This window comes from Mastigoproctus giganteus, chromosome 13, assembly GCF_048544385.1.
Source record: "Mastigoproctus giganteus isolate SK-2022 chromosome 13, ASM4854438v1, whole genome shotgun sequence".
NCBI classification, from domain to species: domain Eukaryota; kingdom Metazoa; phylum Arthropoda; class Arachnida; order Uropygi; family Thelyphonidae; genus Mastigoproctus; species Mastigoproctus giganteus.
In genome coordinates this window covers 8,920,301-8,943,283 of record NC_143587.1, presented here as the reverse complement: position 1 = coordinate 8,943,283, position 22,983 = coordinate 8,920,301, and the positions used below count along the sequence as shown (strand labels likewise).

The window sequence follows — 22,983 nt, the reverse complement described above, 5'->3', positions numbered from 1 at the left end:
ATGTTTCACTCATGGAAAAGAATCACTCTAACACTGCAAACATCCAGGCCCAGCAGAAATGGTTCGAATGCCAAAGTTGATTGAAAAGGCATGGGAAATCATTACCAATGATCAACGTGCAACACTCCATATGATTCAGAAGGTCTGTGCATTAATAAGGAAACCATTCAATAAATAATAACCCAGGATTTTAAGAAAACAAGACTGTGCATGGTTTGTTCCACATTCGTTAACAGACGGTCAATGACAGGTGCGAGTCAAACACTACAGAGAACTCACTGGGGCCACTGAAAGCAAACTCAACTTCCTGAATTCGATCGTTATGGGTGATGAGACATGAAATTTTTAGTAACCCCACAAAGCGACTAAGTGTGGCGTAGAAGTCAGAAACCTTCCCAAGGTCAAAAAAAAAAAAAAAACTTTGTCAAGGTAGGTCAAATCAAAACCCTGCTCGTCATTTTCTACAACAGCAATTGTGCAGAGTTTGTGCCCAATGGCCAAAATATTACTTTTGCTGCTATCTGGATGTTTTTAATCATTTGTTACAGAGAATCGGTCATGCATAGCCCCAGTATGGAGAAGACAGCAGCTGGTTCCTCTTGAATGACAATGCACCAAGTCATAAGGCTCTCTTTGTTCGGAAGAGTTTTGCTAGCAAAAAAGTCTGCATATTGTCATACCCACCATATTCACAGACTTAGCCCTGTGCAACTTCTTTCTGTTCTCAAAGCTCAAGGCACCACTGAAACTCTGTTACTTTCATGACATCAACACCATTCAAAGAGCTGTGGCTAGAACATTTGAACAGTATACACCAGTCACAGCCTTCCACCAATCATTCCAGTTGCTTTGTGATCCTTGCATGCAGTGTGTGGACAAGAAAAACTTTCAACTCTAAATGCAAGTAAGCCTTCTGGAGTTGACAGTACATACTCAGTAATTTTGAGGAAGACAGCCAGAGAGTACTGAACAATTGAGGTTAATTATGGGGGAATCACTAGACCCAGGAGAGATTTCTGTTGATTGGAGAAGAAATGCCAATATATCATCAGTATATAAAACCAGTTCTAAGAGTAAAGTAGGTAACTACAGACATCTTGGTCTTCATTAAATCTTTTGACACTGTTCAACATAGAAAAATTGGAGTATTGCACTGGTGACAAGTTTTACTATGGTTGGGTGATGTTATTGTTGTTTTGGTTTTTAGGAGCATTAGCAACTAAGGCCATATTGCTCCAGGATATGCGATGGTCATTCCCTGACCTTTCCGCATTCGGTTGTGACGGGCTTGAACCCTGGTCTAATCAAGAAGCGTGTGCTATGCACTGCTGCTCCTTCCCACCTGGCTACGGAGGCGTCTATGGTTGGGTGACCAAAGACAGAAGGGTGGTTATAAATGGGCACTGCTCTTCTTGAACTAATGTTATTAGTTGAATCATTCAGGGTTTAGTGCTCAAGCCTTACTATTTTCAGATGATATAAAAGTTAATAGTATAGTTAAAGGCAAAAATCAAGGCATACTATTGCAATAAAACTTAGAAAAATTGGATGCATGAGCTGAAAAAATGGCAATTGACACTAAACACTGATAAATACAAAATACTGCATAAGGGCAGCAGTAATTCCAGAATTACCTACTAAATTGGGTGGTACCATACTCAAGATGGCAAAGAATGAAAGAGACCTGAAGGTAGTTGTACAGTCAGACATGAAATTCTCTGAGCAGTGCCTAGGACAGCTAATGAGGTTTTCTGCCAATGATATATACAGGATTTTTTTAAGCAAGGTGATTAGCCCATTATATAAGAGAATGGTTAAGCTGCACCCTGACTACTGCATATGGTTTGGAAACTTGATTTGAAGGATGTGGATCTGTTGGAATGGGTATAGAGAAGACTAACAAGATTAGCCAAGGACACAAAAAACAAAAGGGCATGAAAGACTTCAGTTCTACAAACTGCAGCACTTGGAAACTTGGCATCTGTGAGGCAATGAGACTAATGTTCTTACCACATTGTGTAAACTAAATGCTAATGGCATCCTTACTATTTTTCTTGGACAACATGCATAAGGGGACAAAAATTTAAACTGAAAAAAAAAAAAAAAAAAAAAACAGAGATGTTGCAGAATAGATATGTGAAAATTTGCTTTCAGCCAGAAAGTGATTGATTGTCAGAACAAACTTCCATCTGGTGTTGTGGAAGTAGGTAGTTTGAATAAATTTAATGAAGAATCAGACAAATTATTATAAAGATGGACAAATGACAGGAGCAGTTTTTTTTTTTTCTTTTTTGCTGATGGTACATAAGCTTGCATCATGTGAATGATACTAAAAAAAGAAGTATATTGCTATACATAGAATAAATGCCGTTATCCATAATATGGTTTTGACACTTACTAGTTACCCCTCAGTAGTAAGTAGGCTCACTCTCCCTTGGGAGTAGTACTTTTTATTTATTTAGAGGCATGGTGCAATACCAAGACAAACTGTGATAAAGATTATTGCATGATGCATTTCATATCAAACTTAGTTTACACACAATAAAAACACATTTAGCTAGTATGAGGCACCATTCCACATTTGCTTTCTTGACTAGCAATGCTATAATCATTAGCAACAATAACAGTCCTTCTACTTGTGTAAAAAGCCATGGGTTTGAATTTCACCCCAACACAAGGTATTTTTATAGGTGTTTTTCATATCATGACTAAGTTATTCTGTTTTAGGTAAGGGCTGAATGCTCCCCACCCAAAAAGCGATTTTTTTTTTTTTTTCCATCCAAAACTGAGCTTTATTTTTTGCCCTAGGCATTACATTTTTTCCTAACAGCTACTGACTCTGTAAAAATCCCAAACCAACCTGTCAAGCCTCTAGACTCATTGACAATAAGATAGTTTGGTTAATTAATGGCCAACTCTTACAAAATCTCTCCCTCTCTGTCTCATGGACATTCAGTTTCTGCTGAATGGCTTTTCTACGGGTATTTCCATAGAAACTGTTCTTCTCAACTGACATCTGAAATTCTACTGCTGTCTACAAAACCAGTCTGAATACATCCCTCAACCAATTACCATCCATTCACCTTCCAACTTCAAACTCGCAGAACTTTTTCCTCTTCCTCCTTTATCCTTTCATAAAAGGATTACGAAATTATTTCACTTCATATCCTTTCATAAAGCACATAAAATCTAAGACAGTGCATCCAGTTGACATGGGTGGCCAATGCAATGTTGAATCAGTCTAGTGTGACATAAGCATTGGGAAAACAAAAATGAGAGTAGGAGTGCATTGCAAGCCTAATGGCTCTGATGAGTACAATGAGTAGTCATTTACACACTATAAAGGCTTTTTTTTTTTTTTATGTGAACCCCAAACACAAGAGGTATTAGACCTTATAGTACTTAGTACTGTGCTTGGGTTGGAGGTTGAGACAACGAAAGAAGATATTTGTTGACATTGGACTTGAACTTCTGTACACTGTAATTTTCAGGAAATAGGTATGAAGGAAGGTTATTCCAGAAAACGGCAGCTGAATGAATAAACGAGGAAGATGAAAAGTTCGTTCTGCGAGTTTGAAGTTGGACAGTAAATGGATGTTGGCTGGTGGCGGCACGTGTTCGGACTGTTTTGAAAGAGAGAGCGGGAATTATAGAAGCCAATTCAGAAGAACAGTGCCAATGGAAGTATCTGTAGAAGAGGCATGCAGCAGAAACAGTACATCTATGAGACAGCAAGAGGAGAGACTCTGTTAGAGATGAATCATTAATTAACCTAACTGCCCTCTTCTCAATGGAATCAAGAAGCCTGAGAGAGGTTTTGGGGGCACCACCCCAGATGTGGGAACAATATTCCATGGCAGGGCAGATTTATACAGAAGTGAGCAGCTGTTTAGAAGAAATGTAACACCGAGAGCAAAAGAGAAAACCAAGTTTTTTAGATGCAGAGGAAGCAATATTTGTAATGTGCTTGTGCCAAGAGAGATTAGAAGTCAGGATAATCCCCAAAAGAGATATATCATTTTACCTAGCAATCAGAGTGTCATTAAAGATAAGCATAGGAGCAGAAGAATCCTTTTTGCGAGATATAAGACAAGACTGAGTTTTAGAAGGGTTGAAATCAACTAAGTTGTCTTTGCCCCACTGGAGAATTACCTGAAGATCGGCATTTAAGGAACTGATAGCAGATTTTCGAGAAGTTGAAGCTGATTGAGCAGGGCAAGGTTTCTCGAAATAGAAAGTGGAATGCAATGTGCTATCATCAGCAAAACTATGGATAAGATTTCCAGTCAATGGAAGAAGGCCATTAATATACAAGAGGAAAAGAGTGGGGGGAAAGAAATGAACCTTTTTTTGACACCGGCATTAGTGGAGAAGTTAGAAGACAGAGAGCCATCTACCATCACCCTCAATGAGCGATCACAGAGAAAACTGGATGACCAATTACTAAAAACAGTTGGCAAACCATAAGATGGAAGCTTGTTTAGAAGATCTTTATGCCAAACACAATCGAAAGCCTATGAGATGTCAAGAGCAACTACTTGAGTTTCACCGAACCTTTCCATTGAATTAATCCATAAATGGGTAACATAAGCCAGAATATCACCAGTGGATCGACACTGACAGAATCCATACTGGAGATCGTTGATCAGACGGTAGGTTTCTAGGTAGTTTAAGAGTTGGCGGTTAATTGATTTCTCCATTACTTTAGAAAGAGTAGAAGTAATTGCAATGGGACGATAATTGGACGGGAGGAACTTGTCACCCTTTTTAGGAACTGGCTGGATATGAGCAAATTTCCAAGCAGAAGGAAAAACACCTTTAGAATAAGAAAGTGAAAAAAGGCGGCAAAGAATAGGAGTAAGTTCAGGAGCACAGGTTTTGAGAACAAGTGGAGAAATACCATCAGGACCTGGAGCTTTCTTAGCATCGAGATTCATCAAAATCCTTCTGATATCCTTTTGACGGAAGACCACAGGAGGCATTAAATGGAGTGTGTTGGGAATGGTGGGAGGTGTTTTATCAAGATCATTAATACATGAATTGGAAGAAAAATGGGACGCTAGCAGGTCAGCTTTATCCTTGGCTGAAGTGTCAACAGAACCATCTGGTTTGGACAGAGGTGGGAGCAGAGATGGGCAAAAGTTGCAACCAATAGCTTTGGCAAGAGACCAGAATGCTTGGCTACCATTAGGGCACGAAGCAAGTTTTCTTCTCGTAGCCTGTTCAAACTCTAGTTTGGACTGATTAATAATTGCTTTACAATTGTTGTGAGCTTTGGTGTAGGCAGAAAATGAAACCGAAGAATTAGAAACAAGCCAATTACGATATAAAACATTCTTCTCTTGAAGAGCCTTAGCACATTTATTGGAAAACATAGGTTTAGAAAAAAGGACGAGATTTTAAAGTGGAGTTTGGGATAAAGGATTCCATTCCTGCAAGAATAATTTCACCGACATGATCTGAGCAAATGCTGACATCAGAAATTTTGAAACAGTAATCCGACCAAGGAAAAGAAGAAAAGAAATCTCGCAGGTCATCCCATTTTGCATTCTTGTAATGCCAAACAACACGAGGTTGGGAATAGCCATGAGATAAAGGCTCTATTGGAGAACAGACATTCACCAAGTTGTGATCTGAAGCTCCTAAAGGACCTCTTCACTTCGACCGTATACTTAGAAGGGTCGTTTGTGAGAAAAAGATCAAGCGTATTGGCTGTATGATTAGGATTGTCCGGTATTCTTGTAGGTAAATGAACAATCCGTGCAAAGTCATTAGTAATTGCAAAAGCCTCAGCATCTCGACCTGCTGGGTCGGTGTGACTAAAAAACGGAAGCCAGCTGGAGTTGTGAACATTAAAATCACCAAGGAAAATTACCTCACTGTTAGGAAAGTTGGACTGGAGAAAGTCAAGTTGTAAAGAGAGGAAGTCAAAGAGCTCCAAGTGATTAGTGGAGTTGGGAGAACGGTAGAGACAACAGATGAATCTGACACAATGAGGTAGAGAGAGATTTTAAGCCAGAGAAGATCAAAGAGAGGAGATACCAAATTGCCAAGTCTCTGACAGGTGACAGGAAATATCAGAACGGTCATTTTGGATTTATTGGATTACTGTTTTCTACAGCAGCATGTTAGAAAGGCAACAAGGGAGAGTAACACACTTTATCTGATAATCAGCAGTGATTATTCATCCATTTTGCAGATAAAAGAATAACTAGATGGCAGTGATCACACTGTATTGATTTGGGATTTACTTAAAGATGTAATTACTATCAAGTATAAAGGGTGGGATTTTTGCTTTTGTAAAGGTGACTAATTAACTAAATGTAAAGGTGACTAACTTTTTAAATTCTGTACAATGGGACAAAGATGATGTTACCATCAGCAAATTCTAAATGGAAAATATTCAAGGAAACAATCACAGAAGCTACTAAGCTTTTCATACCAACTAAGAAATACTGTTTAGGATTAAACTCAAATGGATGTCAGAGGAACTAATGAGACTCGTTGCAGAGAAGAAAAATGCATCGGACACATAAATTATCAGGTAATACGAGAAGCCTATAGTAGATATAAACTAGTCTGCAATCAGGTCACAAAGGATATTAGGCAAGCTAACGCAGATTATGAGAAAGCTTTTACAAAGACGTCTTTTCTTATGTCAACGCTAGAAGGAAGCAGATAAATCACAATGGTCCACTTCGTATCGATGGATCAACTGCTAATGATCCTGCTCAGTTTGCTGACAAAGCTGAATAAGTATTTTGCATCTGCATTCATACACTAAGAACTCTTAAGGGAGTTCTTCGTGTGTGAATCATAACTGAGAGGCAAGTGTAAGAGAAATTTATAATATTGTTGAAGTGAAATGTAAAAAAAAGTCACCTGGGATGGATGGGATCTATCCAATTATATTAAGAGAGGCTTTCTAATTTTCTTCGGTGGAAACAACCTTTCTTCACATGTATTTCAAAAAATTACAATCATCAGGAATTCAAGTCTAATGTCAATGTGTCTTCTGTCTTACCAAATTTAAACCCATGCACAATAACAACCAAGAATACACACAAACATATTATACTGATGCCTCATGATCTTAATTACCTCTACACTTATTGAAAACAACAATATCCCACATTCACAGGTCTATTACGACATATCTCACGTTTTAAGTAATAAATAAACAAAAATTTCCGTTTATTCTCCAGCACGACCACATAAGGTCAAAATGAAATGAGTGTGCCAATTAAATTATTTCAAAAGGAATAAGTTCACAGTTAAAATTTCAAATGCATTTGATCTTCAGGATGCATAAATATAGACAAGTAGTTTGTGGCAGTACAAAATAATAGATATCTCTTGTGTGAAACCATTTGATACCTCAAAACAGTCTTGTAGTTTATACCTGTACACTCCTCTTACCTGTCCAGACACATAAGGTCCAGGGATTCATTGTGTTTTCAATATACCACCATGTTTTATTATTATACACAGAAAGTGTAATTTATCTTCGTATTTGTATCCTAATGACTTCTAGCTTTGGAAATTACTTAAGGTCATTAAAGTCTGTTCCTCAGCTATACTAGGCAGCCCTGTTATATATGTACGGACAAAAAAAAATAGCCAAGATAGAATTTATGTAATGTTGCAAATGCAATTAAGAATTGACATATTATTATTTTAGCAAATGGATGCATTCACCACACATAATCAAAGAATTATTCCAAGAGTTGGTTAAATGGAGTTAGCTATATAATAATTATAGATTAAAAAGGGTATTTAGCTTTCAATATTACAAACAACATAATACCTCAAATTTGTACTTGGCACTTCCTAAACTGGTCCTTTGTTTCTGCCAGAAATTTTCTGGCTTTATAATATATGCTGTATGTATTTTGGCTGGAAAACTTTCCTGCAATTAAAATAAGAAGAATAAACGTTGTTCTGATAAAATTAGAAACCAGAATTGAGTTGTATTCAAATATCATTGTTCATGATTCCAATAAATTTTTATAATTAAACAATAAATTATATTATTTCATGCTGCCTACGACATATGACAATACCTTTTAACATGTTTTACAAGTGTTAATCAATAAACTTTTACTATAATATAATTTAATTAAGTGAAATAATTCTCAATCAAATATGAAGTTCTAATTTCTTTCTACATCATAATTTCATCATTCCATCATCTGTTGATGAAGTAATGATAAAATTATTAAAATATTTATGATATTAGAAAGTATGTAAACAGTTGTTTGGAAAGGTCAACCTTTCCAAACAGTTGTTTGGAAAGGTTGTTAAGATGGTTAAATTAACATAGTATAGCTGTTTAAAAATTACTTATATTTTTTACCATAGAGGAGAAAAATGTTTCTCCTGTATAATAAGGAAAAAATGCTTTATTAAATTTCTGAGTTACTGTGTGTGTGTGTGTGTGTGTGTGTGTGTGTGTGTGTGTGTGAGAGAGAGAGAGAGAGAGAGAGAGAGAGAGAGAGAGAGAGAGAGAGAGAGAGAGAGAGAGAGAGAGAGAACGAACAAGTATCAGCAGTAGAAGGGAATCACCAAGAGAGAGAAAAAATGATATGTACAGCTAATGACCCCGGATGTGTCAAGCCCATACTCACCAGATGTGAGCCCCTCAGGTTATACATATTTCATATCAATAACTGAAGTATTTTTTGGAAAGAAAAAGATGACCAAAAGGTAGACATGGAAGAGCCCAAATGGATTAACATCTAATGAAATCGACTTCATCCTCACTAACAGAAAATATATCATGAATGATGTTACCATCCTGAACAAGGTAAATGTTGGAAGTGATCGCAGAATGGTAAGATGCATACTTGATATAGATGTAAGAAAAGAAAGGAAAAAACTGACTCGAGTAAATAATATGAAGGTCTTTGAGATAACAGAAGAGGAGAAAAAGCAGTATCTACTGGAACTTAAGAACAAGTTTGAGCTTCTACAGACTGCTCAGGACCAAGGTATCGACGAGGAATATTACAACTTTCTGAAAGTGATAAAGCCTAAGAAATCTGTAGGCAAAAGGAAATCCAAAGAAGAAAAAATTAGTCAATAAACACTTGTCATGATGAACCAAAGATGACAAATAAAGAGCAAGATAAACAATGACAAGGAGAAAATTGAATATACTGAGTTATGCAAAGCCATTAGAAAGAGACTCAGAGAGGCCATAAGAAGATTTAACACAAGAAAAGTAGAACAAGCATAAAGGGAAAACAAAGGACTTAAATCAGCAACCATGAGCAGTAATACAGAAAGACAAATGATACTGAAACTGAAGAATAGCGATGGTCTACTTATAAATAGCAGAGAAGGCATAATTCAAATAGCAGAAGACTACTATAGAGAATTATACAAGGAGTGAGGAAATGATGCCAACAGTAACACATACGACATACCTGATACCCTTCCTGATGAGTAGAACATGCATTGAAGAAAACAAAGAATCAGAAAGCCCTGTGGGAAGGATGAAGTTACCGTAGAGTGGTTAAAATTGGGAGGAAGAGATATAAAACAAAAACTGGCAAAACTCTTCACAAAATGCATTAGAAAAGGAGTGACGCCTAAGGAGTAGAATAATGTGATCATAGTTTTGCTGCATAAGAACGGAAATAAATCAGAAACTGGAAATTATGGATCAATTAGTTTGTTATCCCACATCTACAAGTTGTTCACAAGGGTTATTACTAACAAATTAGAAAGAATACTTGATGAAAATCAACCAAAAGAGCAAGCAGGCTTTAGGACAGGATTCTCAACTATGGATCACCTTCATGTAATATCACAGCTAACAGAGAAAGAAAATAAATATAAAACACCATTATGCCTGGCATTTGTGGATTATGAAAAAGCATTTGACTCCATACAGCATAAGGCAATGTTTTGGGTACTAGAAAGACAAGGCATAGATACCCCACATATTATGATTTTGAAGAAAATATATGACAACACTACCTCCTTCATTACTAGACAAAGACAGTAGCAAATTTAAAATCAAGAAAGGAGTTCGACAAGGAGAAACAATATCTCCGAAGTTCTTTACTGCTGCCCTTAAAGAAGCTTTCAGAAGATTAGACTGGTCGCAGAAAGGAGTCAATGTGAATGGAGAGTACCTAAACCATTTACGATTTGCAGACGACATTGTGGTTATAAGCAACGATCCCAAAAAATTAGAGGAAAATCTTAATTAGTTATGCAGAGTTAGTAAGGATTTTGGACTAAAGATGAATATGGCTAAAACAAAAGTAATGATGAACAAGTATGCCACAGAAAGAAACAATGATTGAAGGAGCAATAATTGAACAGGCGGAGTTATATACTTATCTGGGACAAGTTATTAGCTGTAATAATGATAAATGGCTGGAACTCAAGAGAAGAATAAATTTTGGATGGATAGCATTCAGGAAATATAGTCACATACTGAGGAGCAATATCCCGGTTTGTCTGAAACATAAAGTAATGAACCAATGTATACTACCCACCATGACTTATGAAAGTGAAACTTGGGCACTTTACCAAAAGAATGGAAGAGAAGCTGAGAACTAAACAGCAAAGAATGGAACTAATTATATTGAGAATCAGACTGTTAGACAAAAAGAGAAACACACGGATTAGGCAGCAAACTCAAATAAAGGACATTCTTATCAAAACTAAGGAACTAAAATGGCCTTGGGCAGGACACATAGCTCGAAGACATGATGACAGATGGACTAAGAAAATAACAGAATGGTACCCAAGAGGAGCTAAAAGAAAACCTGGAAGACAACGGCAGAGATGGATAGATGAAATTCATGAGTTTGTGGGTAGTAAATGGATGGCCATTGCACAAAACAGAAGGAACGGGAAAGTTGTGGGAGAGGCCTTCATCCTGAATATGTCTGAAGATAATGATGAACTGAAGTATTGTTTAATTCAATTTTAGAAGATCATTAGCACATGATGCAACAAAACAAGCTTATACAGCATCAGCAAAAAAAAAAAAAAAAAAAAAACCTTCTCATTTTACCCATCCACTTGCTCTAAATGTTTGTCTAGTTCTGCCTTGAATCTATTTAAGATATCAACTTCTACGACAAATGGAAGTTGGTTCCAGCAATCAACCATCAGCTGGCTAAAGGCAAACTTTTGCACATATATCCTACAACTGTGTTTCCTCAATTTGAATTTAAGCACTCTCAGGTGATTATTCTTAGCAAGAGGAAGAATCCCAACAGCACTGAGCATGCTCAAATCATTCAAGGCTTTATACACCTCAATCAGATCACCCACAGGTGCAGGCGCCTCCATAGCCAGGTGGGCAGGAGCAGCAGTGCGTAGCACACGCTTCTTGATTAGACCAGGGTTCGAGCCCGTGACCGCCATATACGGAGGATGCGGAAAGGTCAGGGAATGACCACCGCATATCCCCGGAGCAATATGGCCTTAGTTGCTAATGCTCCTAAAAACCAAATAACAACATAAACCCACAGGTGCCTAGTCTCCAGACACTGTAATTTGCAAAACTTAAGCCTTTCTTCGTAGAGCAACCATTAGTTCCATTTACTAATCTTGTTGCCCTTCTCTGTACTCGTAGCAGCTTGCCCTTAATGCCATACTGCTCCAATTTATTTTTTGCAGCCAGTTCCTTTCTGACCACATTGCTGCTGTTGTTATTTGGTTTTTAGGAGCATTAGCAACTAAGGCCATATTGCTCCGGGATATGCGGTGGTCATTCCCTGACCTTTCCACATCCTCCGTATTTGGTGGTGACGGGCTTGAACCCCAGTCTAATCAAGAAGCATGTGCTACGCACTGCTGCTCCTTGCCACCTGGCTACAGAGGCGCCAAGACAACATTACAATATCCAATCAAATTGGTCAGACAAGACTTCCCCCTTGACAAACCGATTCTATGAATTATTACTGCTGTCTTGTGTAGATGATCATGCAATGCTTCTTTAACCTGTGACTCCATTATTTTCCCTAGAACAGAAGTCAAACTAACAGGTCTGTAATTACTCGTATCACCCTTTGATCCCCCTTTATGAATTGGCGATACATTTGTACATCTTCAGTCTGTGGGAACTTCCCACATAATTATGAGAGCATCCTTGGACTTGTGGACATCCCATGAGTCCAAGGATGCTCTCATAATTATGGCTACGGGATTGCTTACTTCTTTTGCTGCCTCCTTTAATATAACTGGATAGATTCCATTCACTCCAGGTGCCTTTCTTATTCAACAATTTTCACTTCAACAAATTCTCTTCCACTTTGCTCTCAATTATTACAAAAACATTTAACTCCCTGCTAGAGTTTGATAAACATCTGGCCCTCTCCTCCTTAAATAACTCCTCATGTGTGAATTGAGAGGCAAAATACTCATTTAGTTCATCAGCTATCTGAGAATAATCATCTACAATCAAACCATTGATATCATGTGGACCAATCTGATTCATTCCCTTCTTTTTAGAGTTTATATAAGTAAAGAAGTCTTTGCTGTTTTTCTTTGCATCCTTTGCCAAAGATTTTTCATAATCTGCCTTCACTTGTCTAATCCCCCTTTGTAACTTGATTACAGACTAACTTGTATCTACCCTAGGCTTTTGTGTCAGCTGACAATTTATGTACATCTCCTGCATTTTTATTCTCTGCCATGAGTCTCACTAGTTCATCTGATATCCATTTGGGCCTCAACCTAGAGCAGTATTTCTTAGTTGGAACAAAAAACCTAGTAGCTTCCAAAATTACTTCCTTGAATGCTTCTGGCAGTACAGCTCTTCGGATTTTTTTCTTTTATTTAATTAGATAAAAAATTCTACATTTAGAATTTGCAGTTGGTAACATCGTCAATTGCTCCCACTGTACAGAACCTAAAAAATCTCTGAGGCCACTGTACTCACCTTTACAAAAGCAAAAACCCTTCCCTTTAGCCCTGATGGTAGTTACATCTTTAATAAATCCCACATCAGTACACTGCGGTCATTGCCACCTAGTGGTTCCTTTATTTGTAAATTCTAAATGCATAAATAATCACTGCTGATAATCAGATCAAGAGTGTTATTCCCTCTTGTTGCCTCTCTAACATGCTTCTGTAGAAAACAATCATGCAATAAATCCACAAAAGCCTTGCTAGTGGGCAAGATGATCCACAAGGCCTAACCCACCACTTGGACGCTACTCTGTATGAATTGTCTCAACATTTGTCTCACTTTCATCTTAACTTAAACTAATAAATCAGCTGTGATCACTTTTGATGTGTAGCAGTAACCAACAGATGAGCAGTGATTGAATCAATTGATAATTGAGATTCTGTCGAAAAAGTAAGTGGGGCTTGGCAGACTAAGTGGAAATGGACATCATTCAGTTTGGAACTGAACGAGAAAGTGTTTGGGAGGTTTACATCTTTTCGCAGATAAGTTTGTTCTATTAGTTTGCCTATTCGTGATGTATTCAATAAATAGAAATAAAAGGTGGAGAGAACATGTTGTATGAGGTAATGAAATTTTTTGATAGGGTGTACACACGGCAAGAACATAACCAGCTCCTTGATATAACATGGCCTCGACAATGTCTTCCACATACACTCTATTCAGGCTCCCTCCAGTCACTATCTTGCAGATTAGAGGCAGCAAGATTATACACTAACTGATCCAGAAGTCTCCTAGAGAGTTACCAATAGCTTTTGTCTGGTGGACTATCTAGTGGTCGGCCTACATTTTAGAGCTATATCCTTGAAAAATAAGGAAGACTGGATCTCACCATGATGCCCATCATAACCTCAAAAGACATCAATCATATTGCATTAAGAAAGAGAGGGGGGGGCTGCCAGAGCTTTGCTCTGGAGACTAAACATGGGTTTCCCCACTTTACAGCTCCAATAAGCAAAGGGGTGGTATTGCAGAGGCTGATTAGAGTCATCTACCACCTGTCATCTATAACCTAGAGTCATCTCATCTACCACCTAATGAAAATACAAAGTTAAATCATAAAATATAAACATGAAATTAACAGTTGCTTCCATTTTTCCTTTCATAGAACCATTAAGAGTGCAAATTTTAAAAACTTACATTTATGCACCTATTAATTTGTTTTATCACATAAATAAAGGAATAAACATAAAGATTTGTCTTCATTATTATTGTTATGATTACTATTAATGTAAAATGGTTACTTGCTTCTATTATTATTATCATTTATATGTTTATAAATGATAATAATAATAGAAGCAAGTAACCATTTTACATCAATAGTAATCATAACAATAATAATGAAGACAAATCTTACAAACCTGAAACATAAAACAAAGAGGAACTACTTTCTGCAGAAGATGCTAGTACACCAATTTCAAACTACAGATACGAGAACAAATTGTTTACAAGATGCTGACTAGAAACTGAGAGAACTGAAGCAAAAGGTAAAAACAGCAAGTAAAAACTTGAGCTGAGGTATGGCTCTTCGGATTTTTTCTTTTATTTAATTAGATCAAAAATAGCTCTTCACTCAAAAAAGGTTGCCAACCCCTGTTTTAAATCATCTGAAGTAAGTGATACAGAAGTCAGAAAAAACACAGTTAACTCTGACTGAATGGAAAATACTAATGAGTCCTCTAAATTAATTTTAAAAAAACAATCTAGTCTTTGTCAGAAAGTAAGAACTTTGTCTTTTTCTCCTATATTTCTCTAATGTAAAAAAAAATAAAACACGGCTAGACTTTTCTCAGGTGAAACATAATCACCTGAGAAAAATCCTTTCTAACAAGTGTAAAAACATGCGAACTGTACTACAAATGGTTATTTCCTATAAAATTACATGAAAACCGATTTCCTGAAAAACAGATGTGAGAAAGTTGTATTAAACCAAGGACACTCAAAATACAGAACTGTATCCATTAGTCAGCCAACGTAGCACCACACAAAGAAGAGAATGATTGGCTATGGACCAGTTTCACATACTTATCAGCAATAGCATGAGAATTTTCATTACTATCATATTTTACAGGAGAGGACAGAGTTTAAAACAATAACAATAGCCTAAAAAAACTACAGTTGAAACCAAGATACAATTCAGTTGAAATATAATAACTGATACAGCACAATTAGAAAATATCCAGTACAGTATTAAGTCAGAATATCTTGCAAAGCCTAAAATACTTAATTCCAATAACGATTCTGAATTATTATATATTACCAATTTAAATTTTACAGATTTCCAAAACCCATCCAATAAATTCTGATAGAGCTTTTAGCAATATCTACTACAATAAAAGCTACAGAAAAATATTTTAATTTTTTTTTTTTTTTGTTTACAGGTGCACGGGGTCTTTTTGATACTAGAAACTTCTCTGCAACTTTTAGCAGTTTTGTGCTCTTTGTACAATACATTCACACAGGGGAAACTCCAAATACGTTTCAAAGAGCGTTTTCTTCGATTTTCTTATTTTCAATTAGAAATTGTAATTGAATAACTTGATCCTGCTCCTTGTGCAAACAGAAAAAAATGGAGGATGAAATATAAAATGTTACCACACCAGATTCTTTGCATTCAAAGAAAAAAAAACAATGTGAACTCCTCACAACAAATTATTTTTTGGAAAAAAAAATAAAATAAAATATGTGTGTGCGTGTGCGTGTGTGCACGCGCCATGTTCTTTGTTATTGATTGCTTATCTTTTCACTGTTTTAAATTTTAACCCCCACCCACAAATGTCAGTGAACAGAAATGTCAACTAGTTCGTATGTACATATTGCAGTACGTATTAATTATTCCGATTATCATGTATATTCTTCCAATTTTCACGTATCATTTAATTTTTTAATTGGTAAGGTAATAAAGGGTAAATTTGTGCTTAATATATCTTTGCTTTTATAGCCTGTGGATAATATTCCTCCTATTTTCGCTAATTAGAATCGCTGTTTAATAGAATTAAAATTCAATTCACAAATGTGATCGCAACGACCGGCGCTTATCGCACATCGTATAGTGAACGGTACTTTACTATGGTGAGCTCGTCGTAACATGATATGATTGTAGAGTGAAAAAATTGTAAAGGGGGGGACACATTGTATTTTTAACTATTTACGTGAAACATCGGATAATTGGGGCAGCCGCTTAATCAGGCCAAAATGCACTAGTCCCGATGTGTCCCAAATAACCGGAATGGACTGTATATATTTTTTTATTTATTTAAAATTTTTTTTAGAAGGGTGTGTGTGTGTGTGTGTGTGTGTGTGTGTGTGTGTGTGTGTGTGTGTGTGTGTGTGTGTGTGTGTGTGTGTGTGTGTGTGTAAGGGTGATTTGGTACTTTGATCTTTTCACCATTGCGACGATTTGTATAGCGATTGATATGCAGCGATTCCATGACCATTATTGGCCTCGTGGTCCACTGTCGATATGGGGCATGTCAGTCTATTTTATTTTATTTTTATTTATTCTGATTTTGTCATCTTTTAGTAGTTCCTTTAACCCCTTTTTTGGTGATATTTCACGTCTTTTGGAACTGGTACCTCTCGGGGGGGGGGGGGGTGTACCGCTAAATTAATATGTAATTGGCATTATTCTAAATTTTATATACATCATGTTAATTGGATTTAAAGTTCGAAATTATATAGGGGTTTCTGGGCTATTATTTATGTCTAACTTTTATTCTTCTTTTCCGTTTGTTCATTTATTTGGTTATTTTTATGTTAATTTTCGCTCTACAGTTTTTGCCATACTACTGGCTTATGTTTTATTTTATTTAATTTAATATATATACACACACACACACACACACACACACACTATAATGTGGCCTCTATAATAGATGAATTTCCTTGAAATTTTTTAGTAGATTCAAAACGTCACTTAAGAAGGAATATACATATATATATATATATATATATATATATTCCTTCTAAAGTGACGTTTTGAATCTAAGTGTGTTTTGAATCTAATAACAAAATTTCAAGGAAATTCATCTATTATAGAGGCCACATTATAGACTGCAAAAAGTAGTGTTAAGCAGAAACCTTACACTACACAATTGATTAAAATAAAAAAAAGAAGTTTGTATTACTGAAAAAATCTCTATTGGAAAATAGAGATTTTTTTTTCACTGATACAAACTGATGTCAAATTGGAATCTTTGCAACCATTTTGATTTGTGCACAAAGGTGGGGAAAAAACCACACTCCTCAACAATGAATTGTTTTCTTTGTAAAAAAAAAAGTGTGCATGTGCAGGCACACTTTTCTCTCTTCACTGTGTCTTGTATTTATTAATGGCCTTTTTCAAGGAAAATGATCTATCAGAATTTGCATTATAAGCTTTTTACATTTGCATTCATGGAAAAATAAATAGAATATAATATCTTTGTTTATTTTGTTTTGCCAGTATTAAATGCTGTACTAATATGAAATTTCAGTGTTGCAAACTAGATAATCTAACTGACCAGAAGAGAAAAAAAATTGGATTAGTAAGAAATATTCATAAATGCTGCCATTAATGAGTGTTTAAAAATTGAGGCCTGTGAGAATCTGTAGACTGGGGATTGGCAGGCTGTAACTGCTTGCTGATGAGTTAACCAGAAATTCATAAATGCATTTTACTCAGATTAATGAAATATATCTTAATTAATTGGCCCACACTTGTAGGTAGAAGGAAATTGTTTTGTAGAGACGGGATACACTTAAACAAAGGTGGTGCAAAAGTTTTTGCCAGTATTATTGAGGATACCTTGAAGGTTCAGGGAAACTGCTAGTTGGGGGGGGTAATACTGACACGCGTTCATCTGATAATATTGGTCAAAGTAACTCTTGCACATACCTCAAGGGTTCTTATTTGTTACCCCAACTGGACATATTATCTAGATGTTCTGGGGGCAGAAATGTTTCAAATGAGCAGGTAGCTAATGCCAGGGAAGAGAGCCTAAAAAACTTCAAGGGTTGTGTTTCGATCAATTCGGCCCTGGAAAGATTGTGCAAGGCTCAAGGGGTAGAATTTTTTTCAGCCTGGACTGTACTTGTTAACAGGAGAGATTGCTTCTACAGGGATGGGATACACTTAAATAGAAAGGGTGCAAGAATATTTGCTGATGCTATCGAGGCAGTGTTAGGTGGGTCGGAAAACTGCTAGCTTGGGGGGAGACAAAGACCAATAGATTGACAGTAGCCACTGGCAGAGGTGAAAGAGATTCTTGCACTGCTTCTATTAGAATGAGCAGAAGCCTGAAAAACAAGATGCATGGTATTTCAGAGACTGCTGGGAGCCATTGCGGTACAAGTAAACACATGGGTTGTGTTAGGGTAGCTAAGAATAGAAACTAGTGCAGGTATACTTGCGTGTACACCAATGCTAGGAGTTTAGTAAATAAATTTGATGAATTTGAGGTATTGCTCAAAACATCAAAGGCAGATATTGTTGGGATATCAGAGACGTGGTGTCACACAGATATAAGGGATGCAGAACTGCAATTTGAGGAGTACAACGTCTACAGAAAGGATAGACAGGATAGGAAGGGGAGAGGGGTTATGCTATTAGTTAAGAAACACATAAAAACCAAGGAAGTGAAGCCAGTCGACATCGCTGGACAGTGCAGTGTTGAGTCAGTTTGGTGTGACATAAGCATTGGGAGATCAAAATTGAGAGTAGGAGTGTGCTATAGGCCTAATGACTCTGATGAGTATAATAAGGAACTGTACAGGGAAATAGAGTGGGCCAGTAAATCAGAGAGTCTTATAATGGGAGATTTTAATTTCCCAGATATAGACTGGAATTTGGGAGCTGGTTACTCACACACTAGCAGGGCTTTTGTGGATTTATTGGATGATTGTTTTCTACATCAGCATGTTCGGGAGGCAACTAGAGGGAGTAATACTCTTGATTTGATTATCAGCAGTGATTCTTCATGCATTAAGAATCTGCAGATAAATGAACCACTAGGTGGCAGTGATCACAGTGTGCTGAAGTGGGATTTACTCAAAGAGGTAACTACCATTAGGGGTAAAGGGAAGGGTTATTGCTTCCGTAAAGGCGACTACGATGGACTGAGACAGTATTTAAATTCTATACAGTGGGACCAACTGATGACGTTACCAACAGCAAATTCAAAATGGGAAGCATTCAAAGAACTTATCTTGGAAGCTACTAGGCTTTACATACCAACTAAGAAATATTGTTCAAGGTTTAGGCCAAAATGGATGTCAGATGAACTAATGAGGCATATGGCAGAGAAGAAAAATGCATGGGATACTTACAAATTAACACATGACACAGAAGCCTATGATAGATACAAGTTGATATGCAACCAAGTTACAAAGGAGGTTAGGCAGGCGAAGGCAGATTATGAGAAATCCTTGGCAAGGGATGCAAAGAAAAACAGCAAAGAGTTCTTTACTTATGTAAACTCTAGAAGGAAGGGGGTGAATCAGATTGGTCCACTTGATATTGATGGGTCAACTGTTGATGATCCTGCTCAGGTAGCTAACAAACTAAATGAATATTTTGCATCGACATTCACACATGAGGAGTTATTCAGCAAGGGGAATGCCAGAGGTGTATTCAACTCTAGCAGTAAGCTACAGAATCTTGAAATAACTGGGAGTAAAGTGGAGGAGAAACTGTTGAAGATAAACACAAGAAAGGCACCCGGGGTGGATGGGATCTATCCAGTTATATTAAAGGAGGCAGCAAAGGAAGTAAGCAAACCCTTAGCCATAATTATGAGAGCTTCCTTGGACTCAGGGGAGGTACCCATAGACTGGAAATGTGCAAATGTGACCCCAATTCACAAAGGAGGATCAAAGGCTGACACAAGTAATTATAGACCTGTGAGCTTAACTTCTGTTCCAGCAAAATTAATGGAGGCACTGGTTAAAGAAGCACTGCAGGATCATTTAGACAAGACTTCAGTTATAGCTCAGACACAGCATGGTTTTGTTAAGGGGAAGTCTTGCCTGACCAACTTGATTGGATACTATGATGCAGTCACAAAAGAACTGGATGCAGGGAATAACTCTGATATTATATACTTGGATCTTAGAAAGGCTTTTGATACTGTTGCACATGGAAGACTGCTACACAAATTGGAGCAGTGTGACATTGGAGGCAAATTGCTGCTATGGATAAAGGGGTGGTTGAGGGGGAGAAGACAGAGAGTGGTAATCAATGGACACTGCTCATCGTGGACTAATGTTATTAGTGGAGTCCCTCAGGGCTCAGTGTTGGGTCCATTATTGTTTTCTGTATTTATAAATGATATTGATGATGGTATATCAAGCTTAATGTCCAAGTTTGCAGATGATACAAAGGTTGGCAGGGTTGTCAAGGACACTACTGACACTATGCTGCTGCAACAGGATCTGGAAAGGTTGAGCAGATGGGCTGAGAGGTGGGAAATGAAGTTTAACATTGACAAATGTAAAGTACTACACATGGGAAACAGCAACCCCAGAGCAACGTATCAACTCTGTGGTACTACACTGACAGTGGTAGAGAATGAAAGGGACTTGGGGGTGGTTGCTGCTGCAACAGGATCTGGAAAGGTTGAGCAGATGGGCTGAGAGGTGGCAAATGAAGTTTAACATTGACAAATGTAAAGTACTACACATGGGAAACAGCAACCCCAGAGCAACGTATCAACTCTGTGGTACTACACTGACAGTGGTAGAGAATGAAAGGGACTTGGGGGTGGTTGTGCAGGCAGATATGAAGTTCTCTGAGCAGTGCAGACGGGCTGCAAGAGTAGCTCATGGAGTATTGTCAATGATATACAGGAATTTTTCCAGCAGGGATAAGGAGGTGATTATTCCATTGTATAACGCAATGGTCAGGCCACACCTAGAGTACTGTATACAGGTCTGGAGGCCTCATTTCAAGAAGGATGTAGAGCTGCTGGAACGAGTACAGAGAAGGGCAACGAGATTAGTGAATGGAACAAAGGGGTGCTCTTACGAAGAAAGGCTTAAGTTTTGCAAATTACAGTGTCTGGAGACTAGGCACCAGCGAGGTGATCTGATAGAGGTGTATAAAGCCTTGAATGGTTTAAGCATGCTCAATGCTGATGGGATTCTTCCTCTAGCTCAGAAAAATCACCTGAGAGGGCATAAATTCAAATTGAGGAAAGACAGATGTAGGATAGACGTGCGGAAATTTGCCTTTAGCCAGCGGGTGGTTGGTTGGTGGAACAGACTGCCATCCCTTGTGGTGGAGGTTGATAGCCTAAATAAGTTTAAGGCTCAGCTGGACAGGTATTTTGAACGAACAGAGGAGTGAAGTGGAAGTGGGTTTTTTTTTTTTTTTTTTTTTTTTGGCTGATGCTGCATAAGCTTGCTTTCTTGCATCAAATGCCTCTACTAATGCTAATGCTAAGGGTTGTTAAATATACAAGAACAGTAAGTCTTAATTGTTTATATAATAATGTTAGAAGTGTCGTCAATAAAATGAGCGAATTCGAACTGCTGGTTAAAACAAGTAACGCAGACATAATAGGGCTTACAGAGATGTGGTGCCACCCGGAAATTGGGGATGATAAGTTTCATTACAGCTTGTATAATGTATTTAGGAAGGATAGGGTAGATAGAAGGGGTAGTGGGGTAATGCTTCTTATCAGAAGCAGCCTGAGTGTGATGATAGCTTTCCCGGATTCAGACGTTTCAGTGTTGAAATAGTATAGAATAGAGTAGTATAGAATCTGTATGGTGTGAGATAGTTGGAAACAAAGGTATAATGCGAGTAGGAGTAATCTACAGTCCAGGTGATTGTGAAGATTATGACAAAAGCCTCTACATGCAAATGAAATGAGAAAGTAGGCGTCAATGTCTTATTATGGATGATTTCAATTTGCCTCTAATTGAGTGGAGTAAATGGGAAGGAAACTTGACATGGGGAACAAAATTTTTAAATCAACTAGATTGTTATTTGTATCAACATGTCAGGGAAAGTACTAGAGAAAAGAATATCCTAGACCTCATCATCACCCATGAATCAGATGACATAACAGGGCTGACAGTACAGGAACCAGTAGCAGGAAGTGATCACGGAGTTCTACGGTGGATGATGATGAGAGAGATGGCAGCAGTAAAAGGCAAAGGAATGGGTTTTAATTTCAGAGAAGGAAATTACGATGCCTTAAGGTACTACATGGCCTCTATTAACTGGATAGATATCGCACAGAGAATGAATACATTTGAACTGTGGTATGCTTTTAAAACATTAATCACAGATGCCTTGAATGCGTATTTAGCATTAAAAAAATACTCCACGAGGAGGGTTCCAAGTTGGATGAATAGTGAAGTTGCCACATTACTTGAGCAGAAAAAGGTGGCATGGAAAGGTTACAGAGCAATAAAAAGTACTGAGCCACAGAAAAGGTTCAACAGGCAAAGGCAGTTTATGAGAAATCACTAGCAAACAGAGCAAAGAGGGGGGATAAGGAATTCTTCACATATATAAATGCCAAGAAGAGCAGGACAAACCAGATCGGACCTTTACTTAAGGGAAAGGGAATAGTATTAAATACACAAGCTGACGTTGCAGATGAACTCAACAGTTATTTTGCATCGATATTTACAAATGAAAAACCTTTTGTGGCAATGGGAAATTGTGGGGACGAAGTTGAAAAATATGTAATTAATGATATTGAAATTTTGCAAGATTATTTAATGAAAAAACTTTCGAGCCTACAGGCCAGTAAGGCTCCTGGAGTTGATGGAATATACCCTATAATCTGAAGGGAGGCGGCAAGTGAGAGCATTAAACCATCGAGGCTAATTATGCGAGCATCACTAGACTCTGGAGAGATTCCCTTGGATTGGAAAAGTGCCAATGTATCTCCCATACATAATGGTGGCTCTAAGAGTGAAGTGGGAAATTATCGACCTGTCAGTCTGACTTCATTGGTAGGGAAAATCATGGAGGCAATGATCAAGGGTGGAATTCAGGATCATTTGGATAGAATTGAAATTCTCAAGGATACTCAGCATGGTTTTGTAAAGGG

At 37.4% G+C, this 22,983-nt stretch overlaps 1 protein-coding gene across 3 annotated transcripts in view; it reads right to left on the bottom strand.

The window, feature by feature from the left end:
• trio (trio Rho guanine nucleotide exchange factor) overlaps positions 1-22,983 on the bottom strand; it is a 996,553-nt gene that overhangs the window by 848,629 nt on the left and 124,941 nt on the right. For all 3 annotated transcript variants that reach the window (XM_090387950.1, XM_090387951.1, XM_090387952.1), the window contains exon 5: positions 7,808-7,909. In XM_090387950.1, the coding sequence (XP_090244076.1) occupies positions 7,808-7,909 (102 nt within the window). The remainder of the gene's footprint in view (positions 1-7,807; positions 7,910-22,983) is intronic.